Raw genomic sequence first — 12,751 nt, 5'->3', positions numbered from 1 at the left:
AAGTGGGGTAATTTAATTTGTCTGAAACATTTAAACAAATCAACTTTAAGGCCAAAGGTATTGAGTCCCCTATTAGGAACAAACAAAAGTCCTTTCGATAGAAGGGATATCTGTCCATTAGATAGTCCCTTGGAAGAAATATTGATTGCGGTGTCCACGAGCTGCTGCGTGTCCATGGCCAGTGTCCACTGCTGGGATGTGCGCTTGCCCCGTCTGCATTTTTTCTTGCTTTTCTCCACTGTCTCTCTCGATTGTGTAAAAAGGAGTAATACTAGGTGGGGTCCCAGAGTCACTGTCAAGGGTAAAATCACTTTCCAAGGAAGACTCATTGTTAGTGGCCTTTTCTCTTCGGTGCTCATGGATCTGTCTGTGTGTAATCCTGATTTGGAGCGTTCCTGTGCGCACCTGGGTGGACGCAGGAATCTGGGATGAAGGGGTGTCTTTTCTGGATTCCCAGTAGTATATCTGATTCTTTTGGTAATCTTCAATGTCACGTTTGAATTTCTTTAGCCTTATGCTGAATTTTTCTTTGTGATTGCCTACATTGTATGGTTTGAAGATACGATTTCATGATCAGGATGAAAACTGGAATGGAGAACTTATTGCAACAACTCAGACATTTTTTTGAGTTGTTCCGAGTTACTTGCTGGGATTTTTATTCCCTTATTTTGTTCTTTGTGCATGTGAATGTGAACTTTGTGTCTGTTTCTATTGTAACTTTGCTCTTTCAGCCAGGTAATTTAATCCTCATTACCTGTTGTGATCACTTCATGATGTCATGATAAGAAAGTGTCTGCAGGTGTGAGGCACCATCTCCTATTTAACACGCTCAATCTAAAAATCAAATTGTTTGCCTGATGAAGGTCTAGGACCGAAACATTGCAGAATTAAACAATATTATTTTTTTGCAAGTCAGACAGTGTGCAGCTGTTTTCTTAGAAATTGCTCTGATTCTTCTCATGCTGATTTCTGCCCACTTGTCAATTCTCCAGAGTCCTGGTTTGATCCATTGGGGGACTTTGTTGCTACATAGAGTTGTCGAAGTCTCTCTGCTGATTCTGAACATTATGAAGGCCTGGATCAGGGACAGAGAAGTGGGTGGAAAAGTGAAAGACAGCTGTTCTGTTGATATGAATAGTGTGCTGTTCAGATCTCAGGGTGGTGTCTAGAATAACACCAAGGTTGTGGATATGGGATGACAGAGTGACGATGGTAGTAGCAACAGCGATGCCAAAGTTTGGACTGGTGTTATTCAGAGGATTTTGGGCTGTTGATTGAAGTGATGTGGATGTGTTAGAGTTTGGCCAAATGAAGTTGGTTTGCATCCAGAGTTTTCTCTCAGTGAGGCAGTCGGTCGATGCTGTGGAGGGTGAAGAAGGGATGGATTTGGTGGAGATGTAGATTTGGACATCAGGTTTGAGAGGAACAAGCACTGAACTCTGGGAAAGACCTTGGGAGAGAGGAGTAGTGGAGAAGAAGTGGTTTTTATGTGGATGATCCATTGTCTGTTTGAATGGGGAGTCCAGCGGGGAGAGGAGGGTGTGGTTGATGGACTCAGAAGCTGCAATGAGGTCCAGTAGGATGAGGACACTGGGGTGTCCAGGGTTGGCAGGTCGGAGGAGGTGGTTGGTTATTTTCAGGAGGGTGTGAAAAGGTTCAGACAGATTTTGGAGGTGATCAGAAGCATCACGACACACTAGCCTGGGGTCTGATGTTAAAATGGAATTTGTTGTTTTGCTGGAGCACAGCTGGTGTGTGTCCAGAGACATGCGGCACAGTAATGCAACAATGAGCTCTAACAGCACCCCCTGAAATATTTAGTTGTTGCTTATCTCTCTTTCATGCTTAGTCTCCTCCAATGGTTTCAGAATTATTGGATGTTCATAAAATATTCAAGATATCTGTATACTTGATCTGTGAATCAGACATTCCACAGTCTTCAGGTTGTGGCCCAGCATGGCAGCATCTGCCAGTGTTTCAGAATGAGCTCTCTCTGTTGACGCCATGCACTGTTAATGTTATTGTGGAGCCTGGCCTTTGGTTTTAGCACCTCAGTAGTGAACACTGCAACTACAAGCTGTTGTGGAGTCATCTATAGTCCTACTTGCTACTACTGCAAAAGGAGAGCAGGGGTGGGGGAGTCAGCAATCTTAAGTGTGAGCAGGAACTCTCTGGCCTGACTCATGCTGTTAACACACTGGTCAGGCTGCAGAGATATTGCAGCAAAGCAGACGGTGGGGAACACTGGCTGTGCTGGAACAAGCTGTCACTTGCCCTGCTGTTGACAAGCTGTATGGTGGGAACCATCCAAGTGGGGAGCTAACAAAACTGTGTGGTATGATAGCATAGAAGCATGTTAAATCCTTACACGCAGGCAGGGGTCCAATGGAAGCAGCTGTGTTAGTGTATGCAACATTAGCTTGCCGCCTATGCTAACCTTTGTGTTGCTGAGTTCTGCCAGGATGGTAGCAGTTCTGGAGTGCTGCAACATGTTTCCACCATCATCCATCTGCCAGCCCTTGCTCTAAGCGCAGCATCTCTCACCAAATGTAATGTTTTTATTATATTCCTCAATATGGGAGCTATAGCATTTTGTGGCATGGCCAGGCAGGCAGAGAGGAGGAGAGCTTGCATTGTTCTGATCCCTGCAACTTGTTCATATGAGCATCCATCTGTTCCAACCTGCTGCCCTCACAGTCAGTAGCTTATGTTCTGACATCCTCAGATGTGGGTCTGGGATTATTCCAAGCCGACAACAGCTCAGGTGAGCGGACAGCTCGACTTGTTTTTTTGTTTTTTTGTTTTTTTCATTGCGAGGCGCTGCCCAAGTAGCTGCCTGTTGCAGCAGCTCTCTCTTCTTTGTCTGTTTCTTGTTTTTTTTTTTCTCAGTTGCTTTGGTTAATTTCTCAGTGTTACAGTTCTGGGCAGAACTAGCTGGTACTCGCTGGACCCAAAAGCGAGGCGGAGGCAAGGAAGCAGTTTTAAGAGTTTTTATTGCACAAAAAGGGTAAATTGAGAATGAGAGTCAGGTTTTCAACAAGCTCTTTCCTGAGAGCACAGAGCACAGAGAGTTGTGGCTGAGGAAGGTGGCGAGGGCTGAAGCAGGAGCTCGAGGGAGGCACTAGAAAACAGGAGCAAAAAAACAGGATCAGAATACAAGTTTCACAGGAAAAGATACTCGAAAACGTGAGGTCAGTTGTACTCATCACAAGGGAGACCAAACTACCACGTAGCAGGATGGAATCCACTGGCGCCGGTCCACACCTGAAGCCAGCTGAAGCTTATGAAGCCAGTGCCTGATTAGAAATCCGCTGCAGCCGTGCAGACTGCAGCTGCGGGAGAGAGGAACAGGGAGGGGAGGGGGAAGGAGAGGAGCGCTCCCAGAGTGCAGCAGATTCACCACACTGGGATCAGACTTGAAATTCTCAAAACTACTTGTTCAATTTTCACATCACTGTGTCTCTCTTGTGGTCATCAAAAAGCACTTTCTAATTTCTCTGAACAAGTTGCAGATGGTAATGTTCAGTTCTCTGCTGTTTCTTACATTATCAACAACTTGTGTCATGTTGATGGGAGTTCTTTTGGATCAGGACTGGTCCTTTAACTCTCACATCCAACAGGTCTCAAGGACAGCATTTTTTCATCTTCGCAATATCAAGAGAATTAGACACATCTTGTCTCGGAGCGATGCTGAGAAACTAGTCCATGCTTTCGTTTCTTCTAGGCTGGACTACTGTAACTCTCTTTTATCCGGCTGTCCTAATAGGTCTATTAGGACTCTTCAGCTGGTTCAGAATGCTGCAGCTCGGGTACTGACTTGGACTGGGAGGAGAGAGCACATTTCTCCAGTGTTAGCGTCTCTACACTGGTTACCTATAAAATCTAGGATAGAGTTTAAAATTCTTCTTTTGACTTACAAAGCGCTTAATGGCATCGGGCCATCGTATCTTAAAGACTTAATTGTTCCGTATAATCCGTCTAGGTCATTGCGTTCTCAACATGCAGGTCTGCTGGTTGTACCTAGGGTCTCTAAAAGTAGTATGGGAGGTCGAGCCTTTAGTTATCAGGCTCCTCTTCTTTGGAATAACTTACCGGTTGAGGTCCGGGGAGCAGACACGGTCTCAACCTTTAAGAATAGACTTAAAACTTTCCTTTTTGATAAAGCTTACAGTTAGAGCTGGATCAGGTCTGAACCAGCTCTTAGTCATGCTGCTATAGGTTTAGACTGCTGGGGGGAACTGACACACAGGGCTCCAGTTTCCCTCTTTTTCTGTCAGTCTAACTTCTAGTCTTACTGTCCTGTTATAGTTACTGACCATACACCTCTCTGGGAGGATCTGAGTTTGTCTTGTAGGTTCCTGGGGATCGGTGAAGTAGACGGCCTGCTGCTGTGCTCCTGTCCGACACCAGCTTCTACGGCTTTGGATTGTTTGCTGGGAATGGCCTGCTGGTTTCACCTTAACTGTCGCCACAGCGCCAAACTTCAGACAGCGTCTGTTTCTCTCTCTCTCTCCCTTTCTGTGTGTGTGTGTGTGTGTGTGTGTGTGTGTGTGTGTGTGTGTGTGTGTGTGTCTGTGTGTGTGTGTGTCTGTGTCTGTGTGCGTGTGTGTATCATGTCAGCAATCAAAGAGTCAGAGTCAAAGTCAAAGTTCAAATCCGTCTGTCATCGTCATGTTCAAAGTCAACAAAAAGTCAGAAAAAAAAACAGCAACAGCTCCTTATCCAGCTTCTGCTTCCAGTAGTAAGCAGATCTTAGTTATTGGTCGGTCAAGGCAGCTGCTCCTGGTTTTAATCTGAACCAGACGCACAAATCCTCTTCTGTCAGGAAACGTCTGCAGAACTTTTCCCATGATCCATGAATTCCGGGTGCTGTATCATCCACGAGAAGCACTATGTCTCCAGGCACAACATTGCGCTTTAATCCAGACCATCTCTGACGTTCCTGTAGTTGAGGTAAGTATTCCTTAATCCATCTCTTCCAGAATAAGTCTGACATGTACTGCGCCTGTCTCCATCACCTGCGAGCATATATGTCAGCTTCCTTGAAGTCTCCTGGTGGCAAAGAGGGTAAGGTTTTCAACAGCAGCAGATGGTTTGGTGTGAGCGCTTCCAAATCATTTGGATCCATAGATGCCTTTGTGATTGGTCTGCTGTTGATGATGGATTCTACCTCACAAAGAACCGTGCGAAGACCCTCCTCGTCCAGATTTTGTACTTTCAAGATAGAGTTCAGTACTTTCTGCACAGATCGAATTAACCTCTCCCAAGGTCCTCCATGATGTGAGCCAGTTGGGGGATTGAATATCCATCTCACTCCTTTCTGCAAGAGTACATCATGAATTTTTGACTGATTACACTTCTCAATGGTTGTTCTCAACTCACGCTCTGCTCCAATGAAGTCTGTTCCATTGTCAGAGCGCAGCTCCAGAACCTGTCCATGTCTTGCTATGAAGCGTCTGAGTGCGTTGATGAAGAAGTCTGTGTCCAGTAAATCTGCCACCTCAATGTGAACTGCACGTATGGACAGACAAGTGAAGATAACACCATACCTCTTTACAACACTCCTCCTGCTTTTCACTGCAAATGGTCCAAAATAATCTACCCCAACATGAGTAAATGGTGGTTCATTTGGAGTAACTCTTCCAGCTGGTAAGTTTGCCATTTGCTGGGACAAAGGTTGAGCATTGAGTCTTCTGCAGATGACACACTTAGACAGAACCCTTTTTATGGCTGTGCTAGCACCAGTGATCCAATACTTCTTCCAAAGCTTGGATAATACATGGTTACGACCACCATGTCCCACTTCTTGATGAATGTATTGAAGTAGGATGTCTGAGACATGCAAGTCATTAGCCAGTATTGCTGGATGCGTAGCTTCTGCAGGCATGGACGACCTGCTCAGTCGACCAGCAACTCTCAGGATGCCATCCTCAATCATATGACAGAGCTTGTAAATTTGGCTGCAACCTTTTACTCCCTGGCCATTTTGCAGTCTAGAAAAATCTTCTGGAAACCTCCTCCTTTGACAGAACTTTAAGATTTCTCAAGCTCTTCCACAGTCAGTTGGGTTGAAACCATTTGTCCTTTGAAAATCCTAATGTCCTCCTCCACTGAACGTCTTTGCTGTTCTGCATCCAAATCAGACTGTTCACGGACGTGGCTGACAGAGCTGACATCGGAGGCTGGCGCCACATTGGAGGAGCTTTGCCTGCTGTGGGCAGACAGGATCCAGGAGACAGAGACTGAACAGACTGCTGGGGAGGCTCAGTCCTGGACCCTGTGTAGGTGGAGACTGGCTGGGCTGGAGAGTGGTGGACGGGCTGTCGTCATCTATTTTCTTGTGGACCTTTTTGCACTTTCTATACACTTTCTTACTTTTGTTTTCTTAAATGCTGCTGTGACTCCTGAATTTCCCCTTGGGGATAAATAAAGTATTTTCTGTTCCTTCTATTCTAAGACATTTCTGAGACAGGGAATGATTACCAACCTACCAGGAGATAAACTTCATTTCAGACTCTTCCTATTTTCATGGATGATGAATTCTCCCAGCTGCTGTCCACCATCTATACCATCTCTCTGATAAAGAAGAAAACAGTGGAAATGGGAGTGACATGTCTAATTAATCCTCCCAATCAAAGGCAAATGTGTCTTCCTGAAACATTCAAATAACGCTGAATCAGGCAGTGTTTGAGCACATTGAGATATGATAACCACAGCAGCTGGAGCTCATCATGCTGTTTGTGGTTTGATCACACCTAAAGTGACTGTGATTGAACCAGACTAGGTGAACGCAGTCATGTTTGAACCAAGGACAAAAAGACATGTCTGCCTGTCTGTCTAATCACTCAGTCTGTCTGTCTTCCTCTGACTGTGTCATGTGCTGAAAAGAGTGAGTTTTGTGTGGTGTTTCACTTCTTCTTTCTCATGTGTTCTTACAGTTTTTCTCAGCTGCTTTGGTTCATTTCTCAGATCAGAATTGAAATTCTCAAAACTACTTGTTCAATCTTCACATTACTGTTTCTCTCTTGTGCTCATCAAAAAGGGCCAATCACTCTTGGGTTGAAGAAGAAAAGACGGACCGGACACCCATGTTGCACTTTTCAAAAATGCATCCACTTTCAAACCTCTGGATGCCATATCAGCTGGGTTGCTCGCAGTATCCACATACCTCCACTGACTTGAATGTGAGGCCTTCAAAATCTCAGAGACCCGGTTAGCAACAAAGACTTTGAACCTGGAGGTCTCATTTTGGATGTACTTTAGCACCACTGCATTGTCTGTCCAAAACATAGAGTCTTGCAGTCCCATGTGCAAGTCTCTCTTCCACAAGAAATCAATTTGACTGGCCATGGTGGCAGCAATGAGCTCCATTCTAGGGATGGTAACATACTTAAGAGGAACCACCCTAGCCTTCCCCATGACAAAGACTATGGGCTCTAATTTCGTGGCGCAGCGCAGGGGGCGCAAAACTGGCGCAGCCTGCGCAGTGCTAATTTTGTGCGGTGCACCACCGTGCACTGCCAGTTTGACAATTTGGTAGACCGTCTGCGCGGAGATGGGTGTGACTGCGCGCCAGGGGGAGTTGACGGCGCACCAGGGGGAGGTGTCAGCAGATTCATGTTGGCGCAGTGACAATTTCGTGCCAAAAACAGTGCAGAAAGTGCACTGAAAGCTCGCCAGCTCCAACCTGGTCTATCTTCGGTGCAAGGCGGAGTGCACCCTGCGCAGCTGTAATTTGGTGACAGGCGCACATGTGCGAACGTCATCAAAGCCTCAGAGGCAGGTTTCCAGAGTGTCAGGCACATTTTAATGCAATAAACAATCACAGCAATCACTATTTAATGTAACCGTCTGAACCAGCATATACATTTGTATCTATATTAACTGTCCCGTCACATCTGATGTCAGATTAAAGCTGTTTGTCATAAAGGAAAGTTAACCTGACGGCAGCTGGAAGTTTGATGCACATCTTACAATTAAACAATGCCTTAACATCTGATACTGAATATCTGGCTTCTCTCATTTCATTTAATTCTAAGAAAAGAGGGAGAGAAAAGATGAAGAAAAAAGAGACAAAATAAATGTGTGTCACTCGGGATTTACCCGTGATTTCCCATATTTCTCTGTTTTAGTCTTTATTTTTAACCTGATCTAGAAAGACTGAGTACATTATTGTAAGGAGGATGAGGAGGAGACACTGTGAGAGTATATCACCAAAGGTTCTGCTATTTGGCGATGACAAACCAGAAGTGCAGGTGGATTAAAAGTATTCTGAATAGATAAGCCAGCTGTGTAACTGTCTCTTCATTTTTTACTCCTATTAATGACAAAGGAACAGATTACATCTGTCTCAGGAGCTGGCCCACGCGCTTGGTGTCCTCCGATGTGCCCTGCTGTCCATTCTCCTGCTGCAGGGACAGCGGCTCTGACTGTCTCCGCTATCGAGTCTTTCCAGCACACTTTCCGTGGTGCTGAGGATCAGTCTGACCAATCAGATGCTGCGCCTCGGCTGCAGGGCATTTAAAGGCGAGGAGAGGCGCTCATTTGATTGGTGAAAACAGCGCTTGGCTGTGTTAAACCCACTCACGGCTTTTCTCCTCCCTCTCTGCCATTTGCGCAGAGGGAGGCGTGGACGCGCAGCTCTGCGCTCCTCTGCCCTCCTGTGCGCCTTGACTGCGCCTCTCTTGGCACTGCAGGAAATTTGCAAAGTGCGCCGGTCACGCCCTGTCTGCACGGCGAAGGCCGGCGCAGGCAGGTGCACCTGTGCTCGCGCCTGGTCTACGAAATTAGAGCCCTTTATGTTCTTGAGAGAGAGAATTTTGAATCAGCAGGTAAGTTACTACTCCATACCCTTCCTCACTTGCATCACAGAAATGATGCAGCTGTGCAGCAGATGCTTCTCCAAAATTTGGTGGCTTCCAACACCTCATAAGGTTAAAATCCACCAAACAATGCAGCTCCTGCAGCCAACTCATCCACTCCTTAACAACAGACTCAGGTATGATGTTATCCCAGCCAAGCGCCTTCCTGCATAGATCCCTTAAAGGGCAACTCTGTTTTTTTGACACCTGGACCTTATTTATAGGTGTGTGCATGCTCATATACTCACTCAGACAAACATTGTGCAGCTCGGAGTCCTTCAGAAGTTATTTAGATCCAACTGATTTTAGCCGCACTTCGCGGGGGCCACGGCAAGGGAGCTTCAGCGCGGGACATAATCTATGCAAAATCGCTCATTTCAGCTATATTTTTTCATCCATCGCCAGTGTTATCATAAAGTCAGCTTGTCTACCGTCTTCAGACTACGACTTTTGAGTTTGACAGTTGTCCTTACCAGTTTGGGCCTGACTACACGGATGAGGAGCTCCATGAAAGAAGGATGCAGAGGGAGAGAGACAAAGAGCTGGCTCGAGAACAACAAACAGTAGCACATCCACGACTCAATGCAAACTGGTGGTGCGCTTGTGGACAGTGTTCACGTATGGCAACAGAAGAGGAGTGTGTTTGTGATAACGATGGATAGCGATAGAAGAAAAAATATAGCCGAAATGAGCGATTTTGTAGAGATTGTGTCCCCCGCTGAAGCTCTCTTGCCGTGGCCCCCGCTAAGTGCGGCTAAAATTGGTTGGATCTAAATAACTTCTGAAGGACTCCGAGCTGCACAATGTTTGTCTGAGTTAGTATATGAGCATGCACACACCTATAAATAAGGTCCAGGTGTCAAAAAAACGGAGTTGCCCTTTAAGATTTTCTTAGCAGACAACACAACAGGGCTCAGGATTCCAAGAGGGTCAAAGATGGAGCTCACAGTTGAGAGAATTCCTCTTTGTGTTAATGGTCTGTCTTTGATCACGGTCTGAAACTTAAAAAAAAATCAGACTGAATGCACCATTAGACTCCAAGTACTCTCTCCACAGGTAGCTGATCCTGATCCAGATCCATCCCTTCCATGTCCTCAGCTCTATGGCTTTCAGGCATCGCAGCCACAACAGCTCGTCTGTTGCTCATCCATTTTGTAAGCTGAAACCCACCTTTAGCACAAATGGAGACAAGATCATGATAGAGAGACACTGCTTCCTCCTCTGAAGTAACTGACTCAAGGCAGTCATCCACATAGAAACAATGAAGAACTTTATTCAGCACTTGTTGACTGAACTGACCTTCATTGTCCTCAGCACATTTCCTGAGAGCAAAATTGGCACAACTTGGAGAAGAAGTTGCTCCAAAAATGTGCACCTTCATCCTGTAGTCAGTGAGGCTCCGTTCCAAATCCCCACCTGGCCACCAAAAGAATCTCAACAGATCAGCATCTTCAGCTGGGACCCTCACCTGGAGAAACATTGATTCAGTGTCTGCCATGATCACCACTGGTGTTTTTCGGAATCTGGTTATTACTCCAATCAATGAACTGGTCAAGTCCGGACCCTGCAGTAGCTGATCATTAAGAGGTGTTCCTTGGAAACTTGCACCACAGTCGAAGACAACTCTGATCTTTTTCTTAGTGGGATGGTAGACACCATGGTGTGGTATGTACCAGACTTTGTCATCACTGCGCTTTAAGTCCTCTACAGGTACCTTTTCAGCATAACCTTTAGCAACCAGATAATTCATAAAAACAGTGTATTCTGCATGGAACAAAGAGCCTTTCTGAAGTCTTTTCTTCAGGTGCATAGTACGTTGCTCAATGATATTTCCATTGTTCGGCATCTTGACTTCTTGGTTCTTTAATGGTAAGCCAATTTGGTAATATCATCCACATTTTAGCTGAGTTTCCAACCAGATCCATAAATTTCTTCTCATCTCTTGACATACCAGGTTGCTCCTCCATGCTGCATTCAGGGAAATCCATCTTGAATTGCTGCTGCCAAAGTTCATCTAAGTTCACCACTGACACTCTGTTGACTTTGGCTGCCCACAATCCATTGACCCCTCATTTTCAGCCTCTGGAGGTCCATTCACTGTCTAACCCAGCATTGTTCTTATTGCATATGGTCTACCATTGACACTATGAATAACTTCTAATGGCTCCAATGCCTTAGGCACATTTGTCCGATAAGCAGCTTGATCTCTGAACTTATTTCAGGCAGATGAACATGCTTCAAATGAGGCCATTTCTGCAGATCACTCTCTCTTGGAATGTTCCCTTTATGAACCGGCATACACTCCTGAGTGAAAGTCTTTGGAAGCTCACAGAATTCTTCAGATTCCAAACCAGAAACTTCCAGTCCAGAGACAATATGGCTACTCACAACTTTCTCCTGGTCCATGGTGCGCCGGAGAAAATTTACTTTCTTTCCTGTGTTTCTTTCCTCCTCTTTCCCTAGTGTATGCATTAATGCCTCAATACAAAACACAGCTGTGCTTCCTTGATCCAAAAAGGCATAAGTGGTGATGCTTTTGTTGCCCTTTTGAGCTTTAACCCGTACAGGAATTATGGGGAGCTTGCAATCACTATTACCAGCCCCAGTGAGCCCACTTGACACTAGTGTTCTTTCCACTGATACTTCAGATTTCTTTTCTGTCTGTCCAGATTCCTTCTCCTTTGGATAAATGTGAAGTATGGTTGGATGTTGGAGGCCACATTTTGTACAGGTTGTTCGTCTTCTGCAATCTTTGCTGATATGTCCAATACACAAACGGCCAATTGATAAATCATCGCCACATGTGTATATATATATATATATATATATATATATATATATATATATATATATATATATATATATATATATATATATATATATATATATATATAACAGCTTCAAATTCATCAAGATCAATCTCCTCTGGGATACAGCAGTGTGAGGAGCTTCAGGGTGTACCGAAGGGCAGGCTTGACCTGGCAGCTTCGATAATTTTTTCAATAAATATACATTTGTATATTATGTATTGTATACTAAAACAATGTATGGATATTAAACTAAAGGAATACTTGTTATAAAATAAATAATTTGGATAAAACAGAGAAGGTGCTGTATGGTAGCGCAGACTACCTTCCCCTTCTGTCCCTTTACCTTCCTGACCATACACACTCACAGTCAAAAGCATAAGATGAAGCTTTAGGGCTCTGCTTTTTCAACCAGAGGCAGTGGCACCTGTTTCACGAGCCATTGCTGATTGGAGTCTGTAATAACCAAATACATTGCCTGGGACACTCCCACTTTATGCAGCGCTCAATGCCAGATGTTCAAGAGGACAAGACCCGAGACTGAACTTCCGCACAATACGCACTTTTCACCGAGATGACCACCCTGGACCACCTACCTCAGCAGGTCTGACTTCTGCAAACAGCAGCTGGTCCAGAAACATGTATGAATGGATTCATCCGTACGCGCAGTCTCCAGCGGAGGATTTTTAAAGTCTGTTGGTTTCTGCCTTTAGTAACGAAGACTTTAGTGAACCTGCTGCGCTCTTCAGGCTTTACCCCGCGTGTCTCAGATGCCCTTCCTTGTGATCTTGTGATGAAGCCCAGAGACCTGCTCCTGCTGCTGATCCTCTCCTTGTCAGAGAGGTGCGTCCATGTAAGCACAATATCACACACAGAAAAATCTTTGACAAACTTTTCCAGCGTTATTTCATTGTGTAAATGCATTTAGAATGATCATAAAGATACGTAGATTATTTCAAAATTAAAGTGATCCTCCGGGATGGAACAAGTTGGGTCCTATCACAAGGTTTAGGGCAGAAATTACCCCTACAGCAGTGTTTTTGTGCAGCAGAAGCCCAGGGCACACGCACCAAACACCCCCTC

The 12,751-nt window shown here is 45.0% G+C and overlaps 1 protein-coding gene across 1 annotated transcript; it reads left to right on the top strand.

Annotated features, from left to right (window-relative positions):
* The first annotated feature begins 3,563 nt into the window (after nt 1–3,563).
* LOC141786458 (uncharacterized) lies at nt 3,564–4,217 on the top strand. Its single transcript, XM_074665100.1, has one exon. It carries the CDS (start codon nt 3,564–3,566, stop codon nt 4,173–4,175), a length of 612 nt encoding a protein of 203 aa, XP_074521201.1. The 3' UTR covers nt 4,176–4,217.
* The last annotated feature ends 8,534 nt before the right edge of the window (nt 4,218–12,751 follow it).

Source organism: Halichoeres trimaculatus, unplaced genomic scaffold (genome assembly GCF_033239565.1).
Source record: "Halichoeres trimaculatus isolate MK-OKI-2021-1 unplaced genomic scaffold, fHalTri1.1 fHalTri1_scaffold_33, whole genome shotgun sequence".
In the NCBI taxonomy this organism is placed as follows: Eukaryota; Metazoa; Chordata; class Actinopteri; order Labriformes; family Labridae; genus Halichoeres; species Halichoeres trimaculatus.
This window is presented reverse-complemented; position numbering and strand designations above follow the sequence as displayed.

What these genes read in the sequence shown, in the direction of transcription:
- LOC141786458 (XM_074665100.1), top strand. Translation starts at nt 3,564, where the DNA reads ATGTTGATGGGAGTTCTTTTGGATCAGGACTGGTCCTTTAACTCTCAC.